We start from the raw sequence: 27,854 nt of genomic DNA on the forward strand, positions 1-27,854 counted from the left end.
GTTACAAACACGACCCAAGATGTCCCTCTAGTGGAAGGCGGAAGGCAGCTGCAACTGGCACCTGATTGAGGCGTTGTAACAGTTTATTGTGTTTCAGACCTTTACAAACAAAACTCTGAAACTCATAAAGTATTGTGCTTATTCTGAACTTCCAAGGCGGGAGGGAATACTTGCAAAAGCAGAGACTAATCCCGCACGCTAGGAAAATGGTGTCGATTCCGGTTGCACTTGAAATACTGACAGCTGACATTCTGAACTGTCAGTACTGGCGGATTACAGGGATTAGACTTCTCGGCTGACATTTTGTTAGTTTGTATCTAGGTCTAGAGAAACAAAGGATGGGGAGCCCGGACGCGGTTCCGCGCGCTAACGCTCACCGCACCTCTCGGCCGAGTTCGGCTAGACCTGCCCTCGGGCTCGGGCACATTCGGCCCACACTTGTCCCCGCCTCTACTCGTCTTCGGCGACAATCGGCTGGCTCCCTTCGGCTGCATCCGGCCTACTCTGAGTCCGCCGTTACCTTGGTTCCGCGCTCCTCCCTCCTTGGCTTCCTTCCCCTGCGTTCCGCCAGCGCTCGGCTGGACTCGGCTCTTTCCGTCACGGAGCGGCCGCAGTCCCGGAAGGGCGCCCATGGAGCGGGGCCTGCCGGGCGGACGCCAGAGTATGGCGCCGCTGTTGGAGTACGAGAGGCAGCAGGTGCTGGAACTGCTCGACAGCGACGGGCTGGTGGTGTGCGCCCGCGGGCTCGGCGCCGACCGGCTCCTCTACCATTTCCTGCGGCTTCACTGCCACCCGGCCTGCCTGGTGCTGGTGCTCAACACGCAGCCGGCCGAGGAGGTGCGACTGCGGGATGGGTGGACCCGAGGGTTTGGGGACATCCGAGCCGAGATCGGCGGCAGGAACGCGAAGCTGTACGGTTGCAGGGATCCCGAGCCCAAATGCAGGTCTCAAACAAGGCAAGAAAGGGAACGAATTGAGATCCCAGGGGGAGATGCGAAGGAGGGAAGGGAACCCCAGGGTAGTCCAAGTGGCTGCCACGACATTGGAGGGCATTGAGTGAGAGTACTTGAAGGAGATCCAGGACTCCGACGCTGTGGGATGACTCTGTGGGATGACTCTGCCAAGTATGGAAGGCATCCCAAGGAAGTTCCTCAGTTGACATGGGAGAGCATTGAATAGAGAGATCCTTGAAGGAGATACAGGGTCCAGACACAGTTCGAGGACACGGAGAATAAGGGTCCCACACACCCCATACCACTGAAAAAGGGGCAAGTAGGCTACACATTGAGCTGAGGAGTGGCTTGGATTGCACTGCAAAGAAAGAAGATATTAGAATCTGGGTAGGAATAGTGTCTGGGTTTGAAATTGGCTATTAAGGTTGTTTGGGGGACAGAGTGTGGTCCCTAAAAGGACAATAATAGGGATGGCAGGGTCTCTGAGGGTGATTAGAAAGTGGAAAAGGAGATCTTGAGGCTTCACAAAAGAGAAACTAGGGGAATAAAGGGGGGCGGAAGTTAAAACTAAGGGAGCAATTAATCTGGGTTAAGGAGTTTAAGGAGTTGATCCCACGGGCAATGGAATGAGACATATCTTGCTGGGGATGTTGAGCAATGGAGTCATAGTCTAGCGTGATAGATCTGATGACCTCCTAGGTATAGTGGCCCGGAAGAAAATGTTAGCTGAGAAGAATCACCAACAACTCCTTCAAAGACTGAGGCCCTGTTGGATTCCCCTAGGAATCTCCAGTGCTTGGCACAGTACTTGATGCAATGTAAGATGCCCAGAAAAGTGGCGTTAGACTGAGGGACTAACGGGCCATTGGATCTGTGGACATTCTGAGGTCTCTGTAGGAAGAATCAATACTGATCTATCGGTCTAAAGCTTCTGCAGAGAGAAATCAATCCCATGTGTCACCTGGCTTTGGCCAGAAGTAGTTTCGAGGTAGTAGAAAACTTTTAACCCAAGGTTTTAAACGGTTCTGTGGCTTGGAGCTGAAATGGGAATAGTGGTTGAACCATGATTATGTCTTCATGTAAACTCCAGAGTACAACTTAACCTTACAAAACAATGTGATTGGCTGATAGGTATAAAAGAGTAACTTAGCTTGTGTTCGCTTGGTGTTCATGAGCTCTGAGAACAGAGGCATCATTTGAAATCCTCGTAGCCTGTTTTAAAAGTGCCTTGCCCTGTACTAAGCAGCCTACTAATAAGTTTAATTTGATTCAGGAATATTTTATCAGTCAGTTGAAGATTGAAGGAGTTGAACACCTTCCTCGACGAGTGACAAATGAAATTGCAAGTAACAGTCGATATGAAGTCTACACACAGGGTGGTATTATATTTGCAACAAGTCGAATCCTCGTGGTTGATTTCTTGACTGGCAGAATACCTTCAGACTTAATAACTGGTGAGAATTTGAAATTTTCCATATGTGCAGTGTGAGCATTTTTATTTGTGTGTCTCCTGCTAAGTACTCTGCTCTTGTTACTCAATGTTGAAGTCACACTGTTGGCACATAACCCGACAGTTACAGAGGGTCAGCAAGTATTTATGACAGAAACAAGTATGGCCACATGTCACTTAACACTAAGGCTCTGATTTAGCTGTCGTCTGAAGGCCTTAGAGCTTACGGACAAACATCCTCACAGATACTTGGAGAGGTGATCAGAGATTGAGAATATACTGTTCTTGCGGAATACTAAAGCTTAGTTCCCAGCACCCATAATTCCAGCTCCTAGGGATATGCTTCCCTCTTTAGCACCCCGAGAATGACATCCCCCACCCCTACTCCATCACACATGCACAAACATCTATGCATAACTTTTAAAGTAAAAGTAAATAAATAAAAATCTTTGGACATTGACCTCTTGATATAACCAAGAGACTGTAAACAGCTGTTTGGGCCCGAGGCCACCATTCTCACTGTTTTACAGTTGAGTAGACCTCCAGAATAAGGAAGAAAAGTGCTGTATGCTATATGAACTAGACAGTCATTTGATAGATTTCCGAGTATCCTGTACACTGCACACATTGTACATGTCGTGTGCTGAGTGACTAGTTGCACAGCACTGTATTTGTGTGGATACGTCTCATTTTTATTTCTTATGAGTAGGGACGTTTTGCCTGCGTGTATGTCTATGCACCACATGTGCCTGGTACCTGCAGAGGTCAGAAGAGGGTAGGTTACTGGAAGTGGAGTTACTGATGGTTGTAAGCCACCACATAGATACTGGGAATTAAGCCTGGGTCCTCTGAAAGAATAAATGACTTTAGCCACTGAGCCCTCTCTCTAACCACAGTATTTGGATTGGTATACAAACCTAGAAAGGGCCATGCTCTGGCAGAGGTGTATCCACTGGAACATGGCATTTTCCTGCCCTGTTTTAGCCTTGCAGCCCATTGCAGATTGAAGCATCATTATGCAGTGTAAGGTTGTAAGATGTGGCCTGTTGTTTTCCAGTCTGACTTTCAGTAATAGTGTAATTGACATGTTTGACTGTTAATCAATACTTTCCATAAATTTCTAAGTAAATTTGCTTTCCTTCCTTTTCCCATGATTTAAATTAAACTAAATAGTTACTTAATACTTCAGAGGGGAAAAGTGGGAGATAATTTCAGCTAGGAGTTATGTAGAAACAATTGATTTACATTACCTCTTGTCCCTTCAGAAATCTTTGATTGGAGCTGCCAGTCTGCTCTTAAACTCCCCTGTGCTGTCTACTCAGAGCACACAGAACACTACGTTACACTCGCCTGTTTATGTCTGATTCACTTATAAGATAAGCTTTGTATCAGGAAGCACTTGTTCATCCCAGACTGAATAACCAGTGTGTCTCTTACACATCTTAACGGCTGCTGTTCGGATGTGTACAGTACTCATCAGTGTGTTCAGATGGCAAGAGTCATACACACACTTCCCATTGTGTGCCCCTGACTGGCTGAATCGGGTTGTGTCATTCTTGTGTAGCATTTTCGTTGTCTTAGAGTCTGGATCATCGCAGGCAGATGCGCTTGACTTTGGGGCTTAACACTCCACTCAAACAAGATCCTTAATTTTCCTGAACTTCGTTTTTCTTGTTTTTGTTTTTCAAACTTTTTATTGAAAATAGATACTTCTCTCATAATATCCCAACCACAGTTTCTCCTCCTTCCACTCCTCCTAGTGGATTCCCCAGATCCACTCCCTCTCTACAGAAAAGAGCAGGGCTGCACAAGGCAGCCTGGTAGGAAGGAAAGAGTCTCCAGGCCCAAAAGGCAAAAAAGCATGTGTGTGCATGGGTGTGCCAACATAAGGACTGAGAATCCTTATGAGACGGTGATTTTGACAGAAGTGACATCTGTCCCTGTTATAACTCATGCTTCTCTTAGATTGTCACTAAACACACCGTATTGAATGGGTTCAAAACACAGCTCAGTGGATAAACGCACTTGGCCTGGCCTGAGTTCCATCACCAGCATCCACACAGTCGGAGGAGAGAACATACTCCTAGACGTTGTCCTGTAACCACCACCCCGCATGCGGTGCCTCCCTCACATGCGCACGCACAGTAAGGAAAGAAACGGAGTCGAATGGCAGTGTGTTAAAGCTCTCCTGTTTAGCATCTGATATTTCAAATTGGGAAACATAGCTATGTTTCTTGTATGTGCATGTATTTGTGTGTGCTCTCATGTGGGAAGGTGTGCATATGAGTACATGTGTATGGAGACTGAAAACTTGACATCAGATGTCTTCTTCGATCTGTGTCCGCTTTATTCACTGAGGCAGGTCAGGAGCTCCCTGGGTACAGGTGGACCCACAGCCACCTGACTGTTCCATGGGTCTAGGGGTGCAGGTTACAGTCATCACGATGACACAGTTAGTGCTTTATCTCTGAGCCACCTTTTCCTCCCCTGTTCTTGTTTTCAGATTCAGGGATATTCTACCAGACAGACCACAAAAGCCACGTATTGCCACGTATTGCTTGGTGGTGCTTGTTCGTAATCCCAGTACTCAGGAGTTTAATTAAGGCCAAACTAGGTTAAATATCATGAGCCTGCCTGGACAATCTAATTTAGCTCTTTGTTGACTGTATCCTCAAAGCTGGCATTATCTAATGGGATGCAGGTGCTACCCAGACTTGTTAAAATGAAGCTATTTTATGCTGTTCATCTGTTCACTTAGGGGCCTTCCAAGACTGCTCTCTATCCCCAGCCTTCCCCTCTTCTGGTCCAGATGCTCGTGTTCCAGTGGCTTGGAACTCACTCCCGCACGTCATCTCCCTTGTGCACACTCGTCACTGAAGCCAAACACAGACCCCCTCCTGTGAGGCTTGGTTTGTGTCCTCTTATCACAAGCTAGAGTCACTGAGAGGAATGGCCTCCATAAGATGGGGCTCTAAGCAGACATATAGGGCATTGTTGTAATTAGTGATTGATGGGGAGGGCCCAGCCCATTGTGGGTGGGGCCATCCCCGGTCTGGTGGTCCTAGGTTCTATAGGAAAACAGGCTGAGCAAGCCAGTAAGCAGCACCCTCCATGACCTCTGCATCAGCTCCTGCCTCCAGGTTTCTGCCCTATTTGAGTTGCTGTCCTGACTTCCTTTGATGATGAACAGGGATGTGGAAGCTTAAGCAGAATAAACTCTTTCCTCCCCAGCTTGATTTTGGTCATGGTGTTAATCACAGCATGACCTTGGCTAGGACGGGGTTAATATTGTACTCTAATAAATCCCCTTTCCCCGTCTGTCTTTATCTGGAGCAATTCATCCTGCATATTCTGTCACTCGAGAGCCCTGACTATACAACCCCCAACAGGCATCCTCGTATACAGAGCACACAGGATCATTGAGTCCTGCCAGGAAGCCTTCATCCTGCGTCTCTTCCGCCAGAAAAACAAGCGTGGCTTCATCAAAGCTTTCACCGACAACGCTGTCGCCTTTGACACTGGCTTTTGTCATGTGGAAAGAGTGATGAGGAACCTTTTTGTGAGGAAGCTCTACCTGTGGCCAAGGTAATGACATCATGGAGCGTGTTCTGGGCAGAAGAGCCTTAACTGAGCTGCATTTCATGCAGTGGATGGAATACAGTGTGAAATTTACTGTCCTGGCTATAAGAACCCCCTGCCCTCCTCCTCCCACCTCCCCTTTCTTCTTCTTTTTAAACACATTGGTGTGTGTGTTTTTCAACTTTATGAATACTGCTAGTTGTACAATTCTTCTTTTAATTGTTTCCTATTTCAGAATTAAAAGCCGCCCATAGATGGTAAATATTTTGGTGGTGGAGGCCCCGTCAGCTCGGTTCTGCTGTTAGGGACACTAAAGCAGAGCCGACAGGATTGCTCAGGGGTACAGGCCCTTGCCTGAGTTCAGTCCCCAGGAACCACATGGAAGCAAGAGCCCAGCATGAGTTGTCCTGTGAGCTCTGAGGACACAGACACACACCACAGTGGATAAATAAATGTATCTCTCCAAAGGACTGAGGGCAAAGATAGTAAGACAGCCCTGGGTGAAAGGGCCAGCTACCAACCTTGATGATCTAGGTTCGATCCCCAGGACCTACAGGGCTTTCCCGCAGCACACCAAATAAGTGTGATAGGGCTTTTTGTTGTTTCATTTTGTTTTCTAAGATCTCTAAGCTGCCTGGAGCCATGTTGGCTCACACTGTGAAAGCAGGCCCCGGGTTGGGCTGACTGCCTGAGTGCTGTGTCTATGAAGTGAGGCCGGTGTGCTCGTATGCTTCCGTTTGCTCACAGCTGGTGACACTGACCTGGAAACTCTGTCCCCATAGGTTCCATGTAGCTGTCCACTCGTTCTTGGAACAGCACAAGCCTGAAGTTGTAGAGATCCACGTGTCCATGACCCCCGCCATGCTTGCCATCCAGACAGCCATACTAGACGTCTTAAACGCGTGTCTGAAGGAACTCAAGTGTCACAACCCGTCGCTGGAAGTAGAAGATTTGTCATTAGAGAACGCTCTTGGGAAGCCATTCGACAAGGTCCACTTCTTTTCCTCCTCTTGCTGCACGGCTGGTTGGGTTGTTTGACGAGTAGAGGGTATCTCGGTACTCACTGTGTTCTTTGTTAGGAATTAATGTCGGTGACTCAGGGTGGGGCTGCTTTGCCTACTGGGAAAGAGTAAGTTGCAGTGACATATATTTGCCTTGTAAACATAAGGCTGACTTTCTCAGTATGCAATGTAAGTGTAATCAATGTCTTCATTTCCAACGGACAGTACCTGCGTATCTGTAGACAGCAGGTCTGTAAAGAAGTGCTTCATAAATGGGCATTCCTGAAATCTAATGTCTTTTTTTTTTTTTTTTTTTAAGAAAATCGAGCGACATTTTTTATTTTAGTTTTGGGCTTGGTCTGGTTTTGTGGGGGCTAATTTTGTTTTGAGGCAGGGTCCCACTATGTAGCCCTATAGTGTGTTATAGTGAACTATAGAGCTCCAAATGGTATCTTTAGGAAATTCCAGGTCACATTTATTTCAACACATGCTACTGTCTTTTAAATTCTGGGTCAGTCTCTGTGTCACTGGGAGCAATGCATGGGTGTGTGCAGAAGAGGCCAGCTAACGGGTCCCACGCTTTCTGTTTTCTTCCTCATCCTCGAGTTTGTAATTTATGCATGCCAATAACAAACTTGCCCTAGGGAAACAGAGTGCTTTACTGAACGCTGGTTTCTTTCCGACGCTGCTGACAAGTGAGAAGCAAAGATTATTTTAGTCATTCTTGCACTAATCACACCTAAATGCAGATGGAACTTGCATCAGGTCAAACAAAACCTTGAGGATGCATAGGTCTTCTAACAAAGAGGTCTGGTGTAGGCTGGCTCTAACCTCCTTTCCCCTGCAGCATCTGGTTTCTTGTGTATACATATCCCAGTCTGGAACATGGCCCATAAGATCACACAGATACTGCTTCTGCTCAGTGTGTCTGTTATCTCTGTTCATAAGAATCAGTCGCTGGCTTTCCAATACATACCAAGCCATTTCTGCCTATGCTGTGTATGACCATGCGTGTATGTGTGTGCTGCACATGCTTCTGAATGTAAGAGGCCAAAGTGGCCTCTATCACTAAAGGGTCTCTCACTGAATCCAGATCTACTGACAGCCAGAATGTCCCAGACGTCTTCCTGTATTTGCCCCCATAGCTCCAGGGTTAGAGGCACATCCATCTTTTGATGTGGTGCTGGGATTTGAACTCGGGTCCTTATTCTGCAGGATGGATTCTTACCCACGGAGCTGTCCCCCAGGCTCCTGACAGTAATGTTAATAATAATTAAGGGCTCTTAACTCTATCTGGTCATAAAATTATAGTAATAAGACATTAATGCTTTTAGTGACCTGAAACTTTGTAGCCACTTCCTTGGAAAGAAATATTTAGAGAATCTTGTTGTAGTGAAATGGGAATAACAAGACATTTAAGATCTTAAATATGTTTTTACATGTCCAGTGAATGACTTTTATGGACAGAGTGTGGCTGTATTAAGAAAAGCTATACTGAACACACCTTAACAGCAATAAATTGTATTCTTTTCAGACAATCCGCCATTACTTGGACCCTTTGTGGCACCAGCTCGGAGCCAAGACTAAATCCCTGGTGCAGGATTTGAAGATACTAAGAACTTTGCTGCAGTACCTCTCTCAGTATGACTGTGTCACATTTCTTCATCTTCTGGAATCTCTGAGAGCAACAGAGAAGGTGTTCGGTCAAAACTCAGGTGTGAGATTAAGATAGCAACATTGTTGCAGTAGCTGGTTTGAGTGTGCTAATGGAAGGAGGGCTGTGCTCACCCGTGCTCTAATTGCATTCCATGCTCACTGCACAAGGATGTAGAGCTTCATTGATTGCTGATGTCCCACCCACTTAGCTTCTGTTCTGTATCATAAATATTCAGATCCATTCCTGACAGCCTTATTTCCAGAGAAGAACATCGTAGTGCTGACAACCTAACTTGGAAATAGGTTGTGTTCTGGGAGTTTGGTTGGTAGAAACTTTGAGTAAAATTAATTATACTCAAAGACCCCAAGGGATGGCTTCATCTGCTAGAATATCAAAGGCTGACGAAAATTATATAGCAGTACACACATGTACAGTTACAAACTTATATAGCAGTACACACATGTACAGTTACAGACTTATATAGCAGTTTACACATGTACAGTTACAGACTTATATAGCAGTACACACATGTACAGTTACAGGCTTATATAGCAGTACACACATGTACAGTTACAGACTTATATAGCAGTTTACACATGTACTATTACAGACTTATATAGCAGTACACACATGTACAGTTATAGACTTATATAACAGTACACACATGTACAGTTACAGACTTATATAACAGTACACACATGTACAGTTACAGACTTATATAACAGTATACACATGTACTATTACAGACTTATATAGCAGTACACACATGTACAGTTACAGACTTATATAGCAGTTTACACATGTATAGTTACAGACTTTATAGCAGTACACACATGTACAGTTACAGACTTATATAACAGTAAACACATGTATAGTTACAGACTTATATAGCAGTACACACATGTACAGTTATAGACTTATATAGCAGTTTACACATGTACTATTACAGACTTATATAGCAGTACACACATGTACAGTTATAGACTTATATAACAGTACACACATGTACAGTTACAGACTTATATAACAGTATACACATGTACTATTACAGACTTATATAGCAGTACACACATGTACAGTTACAGACTTATATAGCAGTTTACACATGTATAGTTACAGACTTTATAGCAGTACACACATGTACAGTTACAGACTTATATAACAGTAAACACATGTATAGTTACAGACTTATATAGCAGTACACACATGTACAGTTATAGACTTATATAACAGTATACACATGTACAGTTACAGATTTATATAGCAGTTTACACATGTACAGTTACAGATTTATATAGCAGTTTAAGCATGTACAGTTACTGTCATGCAAACTACCCAAGACCCTTGAGTTGTCGGGCCAAATTATGTGCAATTAATAATTTTCACTAAGTCAGGACTTTGTCAAGTAATGAAGTACAGAACTGGGGATATGTGCATGTGGAGTACATCTGCAGCACATGTAAGGCCCTGGGTACCGTCCCCAGTGTTATGGACACACAGCAGTGATGAAGTGCACAAGTACATGAGCAAGGCCACCACCTGGGATTACACAAGGTTAAGTGTGGAGTTCGCCAGCACCACCTTGAAAAGGTTAACATGGTTATCTTAGAATTACTAGAGGCAGAGTTTTGAGATCTTAGACCCATGAAAGCCTCTTAAGTGCTAAAGGAGGCCCTGGGCCACACTTTGAAAACCACTGGTCTAGCCTAGCAGAGGCTACCACTGGTCTAGCCTAGCAGAGGCTACAGCAGTCAGAGAGAACTAGGCACAGCTGGGAAAGCAAGATGGCAGCCAGTGGTCTATGTGGGTCATGTGACCATTAAGAATATTTAAAACTGCCACTAACTGAAGCCCCTTTTTTGTTTTAAACATCCTATTAGGTTGGCTTTTCCTGGACGCTAGCACCTCCATGTTCGTGAATGCACGTGCCCGAGTTTACCGTGTTCCAGATGCCAAACTGAGCAAAAAGGCCAAAACATCAGAAAAGATGGCAAGTCCAGAAGGGCAAGGTCAGGCCTTACATATGTCCCTGTTCACGGTGGCCACGGTGGCATGGAAGCAGGTGTCAGCTTAAAGCAAATGTAGCATCTTGTGTTATGCATAGAGATGTGTGCAGAGTGTGGGACGAGTCCGCAGTGAAATCAGGGTAACACCAGTGTCAAAGGTCAGACACCCCTCGAGAGTCGAGATTGTTCTCACTGCCATGGAAGAGACATTTCAACTGTTAACCTTGGCCCCAAAGTCTTAGTGAAACATTTTAGCATTTTTGTGACTTTAAAGACTATGAATACAACCACAGAGGTGACTGTAGGTTTGATTCCAGTGTCTGTCTAGTAAGCATCAAGTGTCACTTTTCCTAAAGCCTGTGGTAGGACATTTAATACTTGCTTCTGCCTATTTGAAAGATTTGTTCAAAACAGTACATTCATATGTTAGAGTGCTTACAGAATGAAAAAGTAGCTGTTACCTGTTTTTGTCCATTTGCGGGATAGCAGGAGGCATAGGACTGTTAGATACTGCCAGGCGGCGGCAGTGGTGGCCAAGCCTTTAATTCCAGGACTCTGAAGTAGAGGCAGGCAGGTCTCTGAGTCCAGGACAGCCAGGGCTACACAGAGAAACCCTGACTCTAAAAGCCAAACAAAACAAAGAAGGAAGGAGGAAAGAAAGGGAGAGAGGAAAAGAAATAATAAGTATTGCTGTCCCCACCCCTTGCATTGTGTAGCAGCTTCTGGACAGCGTCCCAACTGACAACACGGACCAGTCTCCATCGGCCATCTCATGGCCTGTCCACCCTCGTCACCTCTGCTCTCTCAGCTAGACTTGTCTGAAGGCTTTTCTAGGAAACAGGTCTTATGTCGGTCGCATGGTGGATGCCTAAGGACATGTCCACTCACAGAGATGTCAGTTCTCTATTGTGGGAAAGCCTCTGGTATGGCTCTAGCTTAACATCATCCAGAATAAGGTTATCATTTATTTCTGTACAGAGACAAAAAAAGAACTGGTCCTGGAAAGCAATCCAAAGTGGGAAGCGCTGACTGAAGTCCTGAAAGAAATTGAAGCAGAAAATAAGGAGAGCGAAGCCCTTGGTGGCCCAGGTAGGAACAAAGGAGGTGGTGGCATTGGCCTAGTCTCTGTTGTTCCTGAGACAGGATCTCATTGGCCCAGATTGGATTGGAGCTTGCTTTGCATCTGAGGCTGGCCATGATGTTCTGATTCCCCTTCCTCCTGCTGTCTAGTACTGGACTCCAGGTGCCCCCAGCCCCACACAGCCCCACACAGCACACAGGCGTTCAATGCCAGTCAGTGTCAGTCGCCTGGAACCAGCGCTGCTTCAGTTCCTTCAGTGGCTGAGCTTCTCTCCAGGTTGAGTCGTTTTGTATTCACAAAGCACAGTCTTCACTGCGCAGCTTCTCGGGGCTTCTGTTTAAAGATTCAGCACATTTCCATGTATGTATTCCCCAGGTTTTAAATCTGACTCTGCCAAGAATCAGCCAATGGTTCTTCTGTTTTTTATGCCCAGTCAAGTGTCCCTCCCAGCCCTCTATTGACCAAGCCCTGGAGGAACGATTCCAACTGTAGGCCTTCTGCTGCAAACATGAGCTAACGGATGAGCACCGTAGACTAAGACAGATAGAGAGTAAATGTGTGTTTGGAAATACTGACTGAATCTTTAAACTGCAAAGTAGTGAAGGCAAGTGGGGTGGGTGGGCCCCCGGGAAATGAGAAAAAGCATAATGACTGTGAAGGTTCCACTGAGAAGCTGATGACTGCACCAACCTAAATGTTTAGTTTTTCTAAAGTCACTCAAGGGACGGGAGAGACGGCTCAGAAATTAAGAGCACTCGCTGGTCTTTACGGGAGAATTCAGTCCCAGCACCCATATGAGACAGCTCGAGACCTTGTAACTCCAATTCCAGGGATCTAGGCCCTCTTCTGGTCTCCACTCACACAAGCACCCAAAGGAAAAAAAAAAACAGTCCGTTTTTAAAAGGCATTCACTCCTTATATTAGTAGATCCTGGTGATAATTACCCAGAACGCACAGAAGTGTGACCCACAAGCCGACATCACACATGCTCACTTAAGCAAAGTGAAAAGAATAACAAACAAGGGGTAGGGAAGATTTTCTCTAGCAGACACCGAGGATATGGCCCTTCGTGTATCCCTAGACGTCCACACTGTGACATCACCAGGATGTGCCCCTCCCTTGGCCTGCAGTCACGGATAGCTTTGCATATGGCCGGACACAAAAGCTTACACTTAAAGCTGTATGAGGGGCTGGTGGCGAGGCTCAGGGAGTAGCGGCCTTTCCTGCCAAACCAGACTGGCCTGCCTCTGCCTCCTAAGTGCTTGGGCACAGCATTGGTTTTGTAATGCTCACTTTCGTTTTACTTAGCTGCCTGTAGCCATTAATTACATCCACACAGCGACTGTTTTGAGACATCTTAAGTTTTAACATTTTGACCTGCTTTCAGCTGGGTCTCTAAAGCATGTTGTCTCCTGTGCCTTGGCCAACTTGAACTACAACCAGTTTGTTTGCGCTTTCTTATCATTGCTGGTTTCTGTCTTTAGAGTTTTAAATGCTGCTTTTATTGCTCTAAAATCAACTATTACATACAATCTTCTCTGAGGATTCTACTTTTAAGGCTAGAAAACCACCTCCAACTTGTGAGCGAAGACAAGCCATCTTTTCTTGTGATTTAAGATTTTATATTTAACTCTATAATCCAATTGAATTGTATCTTAGTGTCTAAGAGCCTCTAGAATACTATTCATTTGAAGCGTCATTAAAACCTGTATGGTACCTCGGTTCTAAATAGTCCTGGCTTCAGCTTTGCTCCTTGGGTCGGTCCAGAGGTGAAAACATGTGGTTGCTACTCAAGCCCCCTTTTGAACAATTTGTAAATTGGGTTCTTTAAGGAGGGGAAGAGGCCTTCCTTTAGAAGGGCACTCGGAGCGGCCCAGAGGAGCTGAGGATGGGATGAGCAAGAAGCCTTCTCTCTGATTGCAGGGCAGGTGCTGATTTGTGCGAGCGACGACCGCACGTGCTGCCAGCTAAGAGACTGCCTGGCTGCGGGGGCAGACGCCTTCCTGCTGCAGCTCTACAGGAAAACCTTCGAGAAGGATCGCAGAGCTGAAGACGTGTGGGTAAACTTTAAAAAGGGGGATGGCCCCAAGAGAACTTCGAAATCTGACAAAAGACCCAAAGATGCCCAAAACAAAGAGCGTGCTTCCGCCAAAAGGGGGGCTCTCAAAAGGAAGAAGCGAGAGCCAACTCTGACGGAAGTGTTGGGGACTGCTGAGGAGCCACCAGAGGAAGGCGCGGTGGAGGAGGAGCTGCGCAGACAGACCAGCAGTAGCCCAGAAGGCTGCGGGGGAGAGATTCAGCATGAACCATTCGATTTAAATGTGTCATCTGATGCAGCCTATGGCATCCTGAAAGAGCCCCTGACCATCATCCATCCGCTTCTGGGGTGCAGCGACCCCTATGCCCTGACGCGAGTACTGCACGAGGTGGAGCCCAGATACGTGGTCCTGTACGACGCGGAGCTCACCTTTGTTCGGCAGCTGGAGATCTACAGGGCCAGCAGGCCTGGGAAACCTCTGAGGCAAGTCTCTGCCTGTAGTTCTGCGGGCTTTAATACAAAAGCTGTTGGGCCTGCATGGTGGTTTTCTTACCCAAGATGAGGCTGGTTTGACGCTGCTCTCTGAAAGAGAGAACGCTCCAGAGGGATGTCAGCCACCCTGGCTGAACTGCAAGCCTCCACCACCCCTGGCGTTTTCCCTTCCCCTGCTCATATTCTTTATGTCTAAGTGTGTCTCTTACAGGTACAGTATCTGGAAAGTCTAGGAAATTGATAATGTTCTGTGCAATACCAAAGGTAATATATTAATGGCCTAGCCAAATGTTACTACTCTTCTAAAACACCACGTAAAACCTTTTAACACTTTTCCTTACATGTGTGGGTGTGTGTACAGGAGTTGTTAATGCCTTCCACCTTTTTGTGGGCTCCAGGGGCCACACTCATATTAGACAGAGAGCACCTCTACCTACTGAGCCATCCCACCATCTCATGGTTTACAAACTTAAGAAGTGACTCCAAGTTCCTTTCTTATAAAACTAACATGTTTTTGGAATTACTCTGCCAAGTTTTCTTGGGTTTCTAGAAATATCTTTAAAATCTACCCATCTATCAGATGAGAAAGAATACAGCGTTCTCTCTCCCCAGCTAAAGGGAAATAAAATATCAAAATTAATCTCCTGAACTCAGTCTGAACCAGAAACACAGCCAAGAGAAAGCTGTGTAACAGGGCAGCTAAGGCAGCCTTTCATAGCAGAGGTGGCACAGAAGGTACCCAGGGGACAAGAGCACTGTCCTAGCCAGCTACAGTCTGCTAGCCTCAGCTCCCAGGTAGCTTATGTGCCCCAAGCCTCCTGCCCCGGAACAGGGTAGAAGAGGTCTGGAAATTCAGCTCTGTCAGTGGACGTTCTTCAGTCACATGGCACATTCATGGAGCAACTCCTAACTGGGTGACCTCGCCCCTCTCTAACTTTAAAGTAAGATGGTCTGGGGAGACTTGTGTTACAAGTAAAGCAGGCTCAAAAGGAGCCGCCTCCAGTGGGGAAGAGATGGCGGGAACACTTGATTCAGCCTCAGCCACACAAACAAGAAGCAAGTTCTCTATAGATGTTTTAAAAACATTTATTTTAATGGTGTGGTGTGGTGTGTGTGTGTGTGTGTGCGTGTGTGTGTGTGTGTGTTCCAGTTGTCAAAGATGCCTGGAGTTAGACAGCTATGAGCTGGTACTGGGCGCTGAACTCTGGTCCTCTGGAAAAGCAGGACATCTTACCAACAGCTATCTCTTCAGCCCCAAAGCAAAGCCCTTTATAGACCAAAAGAAGGGAAAAGGAAGAGTTAAGATTTCTGATACTACCCATGTGTAAAGTGTTCGTGCTCCCTCTGCGGTGACATGGGTGCGGGGACTGAGAAAGCACAGAGAGAGGCCTTAGCTGTTTAATCCGTTTACTTGTCATTTTTATTACATTTTCCTAAACTGGTTCTGATGATTTCCTATGTCTAAGCTGTCATTTGGTGGGAGTACAAAGAACCGGTTTTAAAAGGAGCCTCTAAGATTTTGTGGGCTTCACTTTTTGTTTATAGTTATGAAGAATTCTTCTTCCCCTGGTTCTACCTAAAGTATGTTCCTCCTTTTGCTGACTAGAAAAAGAAACCTCCCTAGGTGGCAGCCCTAATGACCCCTTAGCAGGCAGGCTTCGTGCAGCCAGTAGGAGCCTGCATGCTGGGTAGGGTGGGGGACCTGCACTCTGTGGGGTGGGCTGGGGCAGGGGGGAGGGGAGGGCTTGCTCTTCCTCAGTGTCTGTGACTTGAGCCTCCAGGGCTGCTGCTCTAGAAGCTCCAGGAACTAAGAATACATTTTTGCAGCCTAAGAGTTCTGTCTTATCCCTCAGGGTTTACTTTCTTATATACGGAGGCTCCACAGAAGAGCAACGCTACCTGACTGCCCTGCGGAAAGAAAAGGAAGCTTTTGAGAAGCTCATAAGGTGAGGCGCGTAGCCCTAGGGGTCCATGCTGCACCAGTCCTTTGGGGTCCTACTCTGGTGGGAATATTAAACAGCTCCGGGGTGGGGGAGGGATGTCTGGTGCCCAGCGCCTGCCTCTCTGACCCCTTGCTATGGGTTTGATGAGTGGAATAAAGTTGTGTTCTACCAAAGCTGAAACACTGGAACCAGAAGTATTTCAAGCGCTGTGACTTTCCATGTATGTAATGTATGTGTTAATGATGGGCTCCAATGCAGAACGTGAAGTTTGTGTGTTTGTTAGACCTGTGGCCATGGTCATCGGAGGCAACAAGCCGGGCACTTCTGTAAGTGTTGGCCAGCCAAACACTTTACAGTTCATAGCATCTTGAACTTTAGGTGTTTTCATATCAGAAATGTGTAAGGGGAACTGCTTTGGACTGTCGGCACCAGACATGCCACAGAACACTGTTCTGGGAGAGATGCTCTCTAGCCCTGCACCCTCTGCCCCACCATCCTTCTTTCCACTGTGGTTTCCTCCTCAAATCTCCTGTTTGCAGGTAGGCCGCTGCTCTGTTGAGTCTGGGAAGGGCTTTTAATTCCCAACCCCACACCAGTTCTGACCATTTTAACTAAGTTGTGCTGTTCTTCGGAACATGTGTGTGTATTTTTTGTGTGGATGCCATGTTACCAATCCTGGTGGTTTCCACTTTAACAGAAGGAGCTGTTTATGGGGCAGCCACAAACTAGCTGGCTGCCCCCTTACCCTTAAGCATCAGGAAAATGAGATGACCCACCAGGAGCCATACCAAACCATTGTAGTAGACTGATGATCTAAGGGGCATCATAGAGAAAGCATAGGCCAAAGAAAACAACAGCTACTTCCTCATACTGCCTTGGACATGGGCAGTGTCCAGTAGCAGTAAGCCTGGCATAGAGCTAGACAGAATCCCAGAGTGGACGGCATCCCGTGGGTTGGCTGTGGGTGTTCAGCATCTGTATACCCAGGCTAATCCAGCACAGGCATTTCTAGAAATGGGTATTTCTAGTCAGTGCCACTTGGACGGCACCCTTCCCTTAACATCTTCTAGAATAGGGGCATTTCCTTGAAGCTGCTAGACAGTAGCTTTGTAACTCTGTCCTCTTAACCTAAGCAAGTTTGTATGGGATTGTTTCTATTGAGGTGTGTGTGTGTGTGTGTGTGTGTGTGTGTGTAAAAGCTATTGGAAAAGTAATGTATTACACAGATGACCTCTTATTCACAGTTCTCAGAGCCCTGTGTGTCCTCGGAATGTCTAGCAGAGATGTTACTTATTGGGCATCTGTTATATGCAAATGCTATGGGGACAGGGTCACACTGATCAGAGCCTGGGGACTCTGGCACTGCTCATTCCAGGTGGCATGTGGCTCTTACTCTTGTAGAGGCATCTAGAAAGAGAGGCAGGGATGCAGTTGTCTGCTGACAGGAAGGTGGCAGCAAAGATAGGTAACGGAAGAGAAACGGGCAGATGGAAGAGATGCTTAGGAGATGAGTCAGAGATGCGGCACCACTGGGCGTGGGCCAGCACCTCCCACAGTCCTCATTGCTTTCAAAATACTCTGAATCTGACTTTTCTCTGGTCAAAGTAATAGTTACCAAATTACAAATAAACACCTAAAGCTTCCGTATCCTTATTAGGTCATTGGTTTTCCTGTGTCAGGGTCCCCAAGGTCACTCTCTAGTCAGAGATCTGCGTGGAAGGATTCATAATTAGGTTGCCATAGCAAAAGAACACAGCTAAGCATCAGCAGGGAAAGTCAGAATTCAAGAGACAAGCAGGAGTGAGGCCGACTCCCCGCAGCCACGGGCCAGAGCGCATGCAGGCGGGGCAGCAGAGACATTTGTTCAGCCTGGTGTGCGCAGTCTTCACTGAGGTGACCTCGTCTCTCCAGCTGCAGTCACAGGTAGCGCACACTGATCAAATATCCCTGGAACCGCAGGCCCGAGCTCAGTGCTCCTTCCTGCTCTGCTCTGCCATCTCTTCTTTGGTGCCCTATTGTTGCCAGGGAGCTGATGGGCTTTGAGGCTAGAACTCCCGAGGATGGGTTTGTGCTCCAGACTTAGGTCTTGCAGCTGCTGCCTCTCCCCCGGTTCATCAAGGAGCCCACAGTGGCACTGTGCTGTGCACCTCCATACGACTGGGGCTTATACAGCCGAGTGGCCATCAGAGACAGACCATCATCAGGGTAGAGGACCCAGGTCGCATCCATGTGCCCCGGGCTAGTTCCCAGCCCTAGAGAAAATACACATCCACTTTCACAGTATTTACCTAAAACCTAGCACCGCTTTTTTTCTAAACACAGTGCCTACTTACAAATAGTCTCCCACTTTGCACAGCAATCGAGTGGTTACACCACGTCTTAGGGTGCTCACTCCCCCAGACTGGTGGTAGTGTTTGTTTAGGTACATTGCTAGTACTTAGGAGAAAATTTCCTGTGTGGTAAGAGAGCAGAGCCTTGCCAAGACCTCCCTGGGAGATATGCTAAGAGCAACACCGGGCTGCTATTTACTAGCCAGAGCAACTGAGTCAGGCAGGGAGCACGTGAGGGCTGCTTTGGCTGGCGGCGGGAGAAGTAGGCTGCAGACAGAGCAGAGTCGGTTACTGGAGAGCAGACGACAGTTCCCAGTGAAGAGTCAAGATCGCTTGACTTCACTGTAAGAAACTCATTGCAGAAGAGCGCTTGCCTGGATGCCACCCACAGACTCTTAGTACTTAAGCCTCCTGAGGTAATTATCACATGTTCCTGGTTTTAAGCAGGAATCACCCAGGTTACTGTGATCCGGGAAGAGTCCTCCTAACACATGCGCATGAGATACTGGGTTAGTCTGAAGACTAGAAGGATTATATGATATTTGTTACACTTGTTTATATATTTCATGCGTGTGTCTATATTCATGCGGTGATCACATTTGTACGCTGACCCCTCTAACACCAAGAGTGTTAAGAGCAGGGAACACTCCATAATACTTTCAAACACACCCTCGAGGAGTGGCTGCTGTCCCCAGCTCTTCCCCGGATGCTGGCTGTCTGCAGTAATCCCTGACATGAACTTTATTCTTGTATTGACCTTGATTCTCCTTTGAAACTAAAGGTGGCCGACAGGCCTCCCACATGGTGGGGAGGGAGGGGTCAGAGTTCTGTCATGTCTGCATTTTCTTTTTCTTTCTCTTAATCATTGACTGAGCCCTCCCTCCTTTTGTCCTGAAAAATATCTGACTTTAAATGATTTTATTTGTTTTTCAATGTTGACAGTGCCGTAGCCTTACAGCAGGTTGGGACAAGCTCAGTCATAACAGACCCAGCGGTTCAGCTGGGCGCCTCCAGCTCCCAGCCTCCCAGTGTCTATTTCTAATGTATTTCTCGAATTCACCTTACCCTCCAGTCATGTGTGAGAGACAATCCTCCTGCCTCAGCTCTTGAGTCCTGCATTACAGGTGTGCACTGTACTGCCAGCAGGTAGATCACCGTAGAGATTGGGTTTTTCAAAAGATTGATCTAGAGTGCTGAGATTAGTCAAGTGGTGCTATGGTCTTTGTTCCCCAGGGAAAAAGCTAGCATGGTTGTCCCCGAAGAACGGGAAGGTAGAGATGAAGCCAACCTGGACCTAGCAAGAGGCACAGCAGCCACGGATGCGCCCACCGACACTCGGAAAGCCGGTAAGCTTCACCTGACTTTGGAGGAAGCTGTGAAACCTCAGGGCCACATGGCTGAGCTTCTTAGATAAACTCTTAAAAACTTGAACCGGACAGGGGAGATTTGTCACTGGTAAGGAGCTCTTGGATGTTCTTGCAGAGAACTTGAGTTCAGTTCAGCACCTTCATGAGGCAGCTTCACAACTGCTTATCTTAGCACCATCCTGTGGCCTCTCCAGTGATGTGCACTCCTGTGCTGCATATAAACTCATGCAGGCACACACATACACATAATTAAAATAATAATAAATGATTTTTTTTAATGAAAAGAAAAAGATTTGTGGAGGCAGCAAGTGAGCTCTACCAGTGAAGCCTTCCGAGGAAGCCCGCTGGCAAACACAATAGCCGGAGGACGGTTTTCCCTGTGCCTGTCTCAGGGTCACACAATACTGGAACTTCCTTAGGGAACACATGCACCTTCCCAGCTCCCAAGCATTTTCTGCTTCTTGATAGCTCTCAAGTCCCGGGTGTTTGGCCACCAAGGTCGCTGTACTCCACATACAGCATCCATGTTCACAAGGACTTTCATGTCCGTGCAATCTGCATCAGCCAAGCAACCTGTAAGAAACAGGAGGGCTAAAGCCGACTTAACCTCTGCTGGCACTGGGTACATTCGGACCACTGGGCCGCTGAGTTCAGTGAACAGTTTTCATGCCCCGCCTTCCTAGTGGTGGTCTGCCTACCACAGGTTCAGAGACAACAAAGACAGCTGCTCATACACTGATAAGGACTCCCTTCCTCCCTCCCTTCCTTCCCCCTTCCCTCCCTCCCTCCCTTCCTTCCCTCCCCCCTCCCTCCTTCCCTCCCTTCCTTCACTCCCCCTTCCCTCCCTCCCTCCCTTCCTTCACTCCCCCTTCCCTCCCTCCCTCCCTTTCTCCTTCCCTCCCTTCCCCCTCCCTCCTACCCTCCCTCCCTTCCTCCTTCTCTCCCTTCCTCCCTCCCTCCCCCCTCCCTCCCACCCTCCCTCCCTTCCTCCTTCCCTCCCTCCCTTGTTTTATTAGCATCTGTCAAGGGCTAGAGAGAGGGCTGGAGAAATGGCTCAAAGTTTAGAGTCACTTGCATACAGGTCTGACACTCTGAGTTCTATAACCCATCCCGCTGGGTAGCAAGAGAAAAAAGCCACCCTGAGAACTGTGCTCTAATCTCCACACAGGGACTGTGCACGTGTGGCCTGAGATGCGTATAAAAGCTGTGAGTGTGGGTCACATCCCAAAGGTGGAGAGCCTCTGGCTGCATGCTCTGTCCCAGAGCTTCAGAATAGCTGTACCCTTTTGAAGCAGATATTTAACTCTGCCTTGCTGGTGAGCGTTATAGAACTGTAGCCTGTAAGGCAGGATGAGGACGGTGAGGCTGTAGGCACCACACACAAAGCACTTCCTAGGGCCCTTCGGAAGCCCGAGTTTCCAGTTGATACTAATGACATTGCTCCGATTTGGTGGCTTGACCTCACAGGTCTGCAGGCTGAGCAGATCCCCACTGGCTGTCACTCACTAGCCTCAGGGTGCGTTCTTCACGGCGAGTCTACAGAAGAGCCGCCCCCTTGTCTGTGCAGTGCCTTAGAGATTAGATGTAGGCAGACCTGCATCCCTGTACCCTCACGTGCTGATGTCTTCTCTGGCCCTGCGGCCCTCCCTTTCCAAAGTGCTTAACAAGCACCTGTCACTTCTCTGTTGCTATGACAAATACCTCATGAAACAGCTTAGGGAGGGAGCGACTGGACCTATAAAGGTTTCAGTCCACACCCAGCCAGCCCCATTGCTCCAGGCCTGTAATAAGTCAGAACAGCATAGCAGAGGCTGTGGGCATGAAAGCTGCTCATTTGTGGTAGCAAACGGACAAATGTCAGGGTAAGTCAGGACACTGCCCAGCCGCCTGCCCCGTGGTCTGCCTCCACTGATGGCCCTAGGCCCCAGCAGTCCATTTAGCTGTGACTTCATCTCACTACCTTTCTCTGGCCTCCACACATGGGCTCAACATACACAGACAGCTACACATACACATGCTCACATATAGACACACAGATAACACTCATGCCCAAAAGAGGTTGTTCTTAAAGCAACAGCATTAACATCCCTGGAGTTTGTTGAAAATGCACTTTTTGAGCCTTTGATCCCACATCTGCCAAGTTCAGAATCTGTTTGCTAGCATAGACCCAAGTATGCACATCAGTGTGAGAAGCTGTTCCCAGCATCTTCCCTTTTCTATCTTTAGACCCAAAGGTAATGGCAACAGCTCAGAAGGCAGTCTTCTTAGCCCTTACTGCACATAGGGCCTAGAGCTATAAGGACCAGCACATAAGTACACACATACATACACACACACATACACACATATACACATATACATACATACACACATATACACATACATACATACACATACAGACAGATATACATGCACACACACATACACAAATACATACACACATACAGACATACATACACACATATACACATACATACATACTCTCTCTCCATGAGGGAGCAGAGGAACCAGAGCAAAGGTGTTTGGGTGCCATTGTAAGTCATAAACTATAAGCAAAGTCTAACTTTCCTACTGACTACATTTAATTTGGGGAAAACTATCCCTGATTTCTCTATAAAATCTGTTTTTAGAATGATAGAAAATATTATAGCTATTTATCCCAGTTTAACAACAGAAACATTTAAGCCTACACAAAGTCACCTCTTAAGTACTCTTCCCTGTGACCCAACCGAAATTCCCCTTTTCATAGGTGGCCAGGAGCGGAATGGCACACAGCCCAGCATTGTGGTGGACATGCGTGAGTTTCGGAGTGAGCTCCCGTCTCTGATCCATCGACGGGGCATTGACATAGAGCCAGTGACCCTAGAGGTGGGTGATTACATCCTGACACCTGAGCTGTGTGTGGAACGCAAAAGTGTGAGCGACCTCATCGGCTCACTGCACAGTGGCCGCCTGTACAACCAGTGCCTAGCCATGTCCCGCTACTACCGGAGGCCTGTGCTGCTCATCGAGTTTGACCCGAGCAAGCCCTTCTCCCTGGCCCCACGAGGGGCCTTCCTTCAGGAGCTGAGCAGCAGCGATGTGAGCTCCAAGCTCACACTCCTCACCTTGCACTTTCCACGCCTGCGGCTGCTCTGGTGCCCCTCGCCCCATGCCACAGCTGAGCTGTTTGAGGAGCTGAAGCAAAACAAGCCACAGCCTGATGCGGCCACAGCCATGGCCATCAGCGCAGACTCAGAGACGCTGCCTGAGTCAGACAGGTATAACCCTGGCCCCCAAGATTTTGTGCTCAAGATGCCTGGAGTCAATGCCAAGAACTGTCGCTCCCTGATGAATCAAGTGCAGAACATCGCAGAGCTGGCCACCCTGTCCCTGGAGCGACTCACGAGCATCCTGGGGCACTCTGGGAACGCTAAGCAGCTGCATGAGTTCCTGCACACTGCCTACGCAGACTTGGTGTCCAAAGGCAAAGTGAGAAAGTGACAGCTCTCACGCTGCTGTTTATTGATCAATTGCATAGCAACTCACTCTGTGCCAAGACAATTAGGGACTGGCATTCTGTCCCCCAGGACTCTGTGCTGAGGTGTGTGCTTGCCGCCCCTGGCTGGCTCTTCCCCTCTGTGCTCTATCTGTGCCAGGCCTGCAGTGACCTGTTTTCAATAAGGTGTGGTGAGATCATGCCCCCTGAAGTAAACAAGCCCACGTTTGCTTTTCAGGCTGGTAAAAGCACTCCACCATGGGTTTAACATGGGCTACACAGGGCTTGGTAGGCCTGAGGCAGGGCTGCTGTTCCTAACATGCTTCTTCACCTCCTACTACAGAGACAAACTGACCCACTGCTGTCCTGGTCACCAGGTACGTGTGACATGTACTGACTTGGTTGTTTAAACCAGTGTTTTTAAGAGAATGAATTGCTTATAGACAAGGTTTGATGAGGCAATAAAGGGCTCCTCAGAATTCTTGGTTTCTCAGTGTTTGACCCCCAAATTCCTACTCTAAACCCAATGACAAGTCAAAGTGTCCCCCAGACCTCACTGGCGTAAGATGCCAATGGCATATCAGAAGTGCACCACCTTCACCCTGCCGTCCTGACTGCTTCTCCTTACCTGGGTAAGGACTGAGTGTGAGCAAAGAGGGTCCAGGTGCTTTCTAGATGCGAGTTTCTCTCCTTACTAAAGAATTGTGGGTAAATGGGTGCAGATCAGAAGGAACACATGGGTGTTTAAAGACCCACAAGCCAACCTCATGATGGATTTAGACAGGATGGTCTGTGATAAAATGGGACTCATCACTTCTTCATGCACTTTGCAAACTGTCGTGCTTAAGTACTGGCTGTTGTGTGTTCAGTGACAAGCAGTAAATTTTCTACCTCAAGAGCCAATGCCACATGGTTTGATGTCCCATCCATGCCAGCCATCTTTGGCTGAGCTGATGAAAAGGTGGGCCTTGTAACAAAAATACTGTCTCCTCCAATTTTAACAAAAGCACTCTGGACTTAACCTTATATGTTGGTGTCTTGATTATTGGTACTTAACAGTACAGTTGACCCTCTGAGTCCATGGGATGCTCCTTCCAGGACCCTCTCTGATGGTACAGTCTGTGGGTGCTGTAGCCCTTCAGTGCAGTTCGCTTATAACTTCTGCCTCCCCTGTGAACTTCAGACCATCTAGATGGCTCACAGCAGCTGTGGAAGGACATGTGGTGTGGAAGGGCCTTAGTAAGACCTGTCTCAAAAACAAACAAATGTGGTGGCCATCAGCACTGTGTTTGGTAGTCCTGACTCCCTTTGGTGAAAGCTCACTAGTCTAGGCCTACAGCTGTCCCCAGTTCACAGGGGACAGGAAATGCTCTCATCCCGCCCCCAGCAGGTCAGGAACTTGGTCTGGGTTGTGGAGAAGCAGGGACTTCATGAGGAGGGAGGCTCAGTTCTGGATGTCCCTTTTGCTTCTCCAATGGATTTGATGTCATACTGCCTTGAAGAACCTGTTGAGGGAAATTCTCCATTAGTTTGACTTTAAAATGTCCCCTCAAAGGAATTTTTTTAAAAAGGTGACACCGCATCCTGGCTTTGACAAGAATTGTCACGTTTCTTGGTTGTTTTGCTCTATTTATGTTGCTGTTTCCTGTCCTGTCCTGAGCTACAGCACACAGTTGTCCATCTTTTTCAGCAGGCACTTGGTAGTCTGCACCGTTGGCTGCCGGAGGTCTGTTGCTATTTGTATATTGTTTTAATTGATGGTTCCATAAGCCAAGATTTTGTAAAAGGGAGAGAAAAATGAATATATATACTTGTAATGTTGGGGGGGGGTGGATGATTTAGCATCTTCCTCTGCTTCCTGGGCAAAGTAAAAATGGCCGTGCACAGTGAGAGGGCACATGCTGCCAACACTTCAGTACACAGCGGAGGTGTTCCTTATGCAGAATAGATGGCCAACGTGGGTTTGCTCTGTGTCTGTCGCTGCTTCTGTCTGGCTCTCAGTAACCCACGCTCTGTGTTATCAATGTGATGTCCTTGCTTGTCCCCTTCCTAACATGCTGTGACGTCTCCTTACCAAAGAATCTGGGGAAGAAAAGCCATTGTCCTTTGGAAATACCAGTCTGTTGGAAATGGCAGGCATGTGGAGTCCGGGCATCCAAACGAAAGGTCAACCCTGTGTTTTTATTCCACTTAACTCCCAAGTCAGAAGAGGGAAATTGTTCTTTTGATAGCACAGGAATTTATTATTATGTCCTAAGCAAGTTTAATTATACTTTGAATTGGGTCACCACAGTGGTTTTCCCATTGCTGCCTCTGCTTTGAATGTCCTTGCGCAGCCCTTTCTAACTCGCATCAGTCCGGGAGACCGGTAATGTCTCAGTGCCGTGCCCTCTGGAGAAAAGCTGGCAAACTATTGAACCGTTCCTTCACAACAGTGCCGACTGACCACTCACGCCTTATCTCATTTAATCCCCAGCACAAAGCCACTCAGGTGCCACAGACCTTTGTGGTAACAGAGCTGTGGCCAGAGCTTAAGCGGTTTGCCTGTTATTCATAAAGCCATGATTTGAAACCCACATGTCTGACTTCAGAAGCCACAATGAAGCATGAGTGTGGGAGGGTTCCTGGGGAAGGGGCAGGGTGGGGGTGGGGGAATAGTGGGTGTCCATTTTCATGTCTAGAGTTCCAAATACCCTAAAGGAAAGGCAAACAGGCTTGTTTCCCATCAAGATCTGGGCAGAAACGAGAAGAATGCTCAGAGCCCCCCTGCCCAACTGCCTGTTGCCTCAGACTTTGAAGGGCTAGCCACTGTCTTAGTCAAAGTTTTACTGCTGTGGACAGACACCATGCCCAATGGAAGTCTTATAACAGACAACATTTAATTGGGGCTGACTCACAGGTTTAGTCCATTATCATCAAGGTGGAGATATGGCAGCATCCAGGCAGGTATGGTGCAGGAGAGCTGAGAGTTCTACATCTTCTGAAGGCTGCTAGTGGAAGGCTGACTTCTAGGCAAGCTAGGGTGAGGGTCTTAAGCCCAACCCCACAGTGACACACCTACTCCAACAAGGCCACACCTCCTAATAGTGCCACTCCCTGGGCCAAGCATATACAAACCATCACAGCCACCTTCTGCTGATTGGTTAACATGGTTTTGTAACTATATAAAAAAAATAGAGATTTTTTTTCTAGCTATGGCAGTGTCTGCCTGTGATCTCAGCACTAGCACTCAGGGCTGAGGCACAGGATGGTGAAATTCAAGGTCAGCCTAGGCTGTATAGCCCATGCTTGTAGCAAGTGATAACAGTACTGTTGGTTCTTGGTCAGGAACTGGAAGGGTTGCTGGGCACCTCTGAGCCAGCTCTGTGTGTTGGAGAATTACTTCTGCATAAATCTCTAGGTCTTTGATTTATGTCAAAGTCTAACCCAGTCTTCACGTCTTTATGGCAACCTTACTAATTCAATTACATAAAAACCAGGACTCAGTGTGGGGTCTTGAGAGACAGCTCAGCGGTTAAGAGAGCTGGCCGCTCTTGCAGAGGACGCAGGTTTGGTTCCCAGTACCTACATGGTGGCTCACGGCTATCTACACTTCCGTTCCGGAGGATCCAAACACCCTCTCCAGGCCTCTTTCAAGTACCGCACACCGTGCACATATCTTCATTTAGGGAAAACACTACTACATGTAAAAGTAAATAATTTTTATTGAAAATTGATTCATTTCTTAATATAATACAACCACAGTGTTCTCTCCATTTATCCCTCCCTGCTCCCGCTTCCTCCCCTCACTCCAAGATCCCTTTTCAGAGATTTCCTCTGTTTCCTTTTCAGAAAAGAGCAGGACTCCCAAGAGATGGCAGCCAAACATGATGAAATAAGATAGAGTTAGACACAGCAAAAGCCCTCATCCAGGCTGGACAAGGCAGCACAACCAGGGGTAGAGTCCCAAAAGCCAGCAAGAGTCAGAGACACAGCCACTCCCATTGTAGGAGTTAATGTAAGTTAATGTGTGGTCATAACATATATATGAAGCCCTGGTGCTGGCCCTTATAGACCCTGAACTTAACCATTGCAGTCTCTTAGGAGCCCACAGGAACACTGCTTCCTAGACTCAGTGGGCCTGTCCTCCTGGTCCTCCATCCTCTCTGATTCCTACCGTCTCTCCTCCCCCTATTTCATGGGCTTCCCTGAGCTCTGAGGGGGACCCGATGAAGACCTCCAATTTAGACTCTCACCTCATGGCTGGCTCTGGGTCTCTGCCCCTGCTCCCATCTGCTGCCAGAGGAAGCCTCTCCAGTGGCCACGGGACAACAAGGCACCAAGCATAGCAGAACATCATTAGGAGTCCCTTCGTTGATTTTGTTTGTCTTACAGGTTGTCTTTGGTTCTTCCCTAGACCTCTGAGCTGCCCAGCTCAGGAGAGGTGGCTTCAGTGAACAAGAGTATTTGCTGCCCCAGTAAGAGGACATGAGTTCAAAT

The 27,854-nt window shown here is 47.4% G+C and overlaps 1 protein-coding gene across 2 annotated transcripts; it reads left to right on the forward strand.

Annotated features, from left to right (window-relative positions):
- Positions 1 to 630: 630 nt before the first annotated feature.
- ERCC4 (ERCC excision repair 4, endonuclease catalytic subunit) lies at positions 631 to 27,854 on the forward strand (the record flags this gene model as incomplete). 2 transcript variants are annotated; one of them, XR_013975644.1, is made up of 12 exons in its annotated part: positions 631 to 837; positions 2,227 to 2,407; positions 5,793 to 5,988; positions 6,765 to 6,972; positions 8,518 to 8,698; positions 10,521 to 10,649; positions 11,625 to 11,735; positions 13,651 to 14,248; positions 16,111 to 16,203; positions 19,764 to 19,876; positions 22,647 to 23,752; positions 27,772 to 27,854. XR_013975644.1 is itself a non-coding variant. In XM_080942121.1 (11 exons), 11 exons carry the CDS (start codon positions 631 to 633, stop codon positions 23,378 to 23,380), a joined length of 2,751 nt encoding a protein of 916 aa, XP_080798247.1. In that variant the 3' UTR covers positions 23,381 to 23,836. The 2 variants fall into 2 exon arrangements, 1 of the variants encoding a protein (XP_080798247.1); XM_080942121.1 differs by lacking the exon at positions 27,772 to 27,854 and having other exon boundaries at positions 22,647 to 23,836.

Source organism: Micromys minutus, assembly GCF_963924665.1.
Source record: "Micromys minutus genome assembly, chromosome: 31".
Lineage (NCBI taxonomy): Eukaryota > Metazoa > Chordata > Mammalia > Rodentia > Muridae > Micromys > Micromys minutus.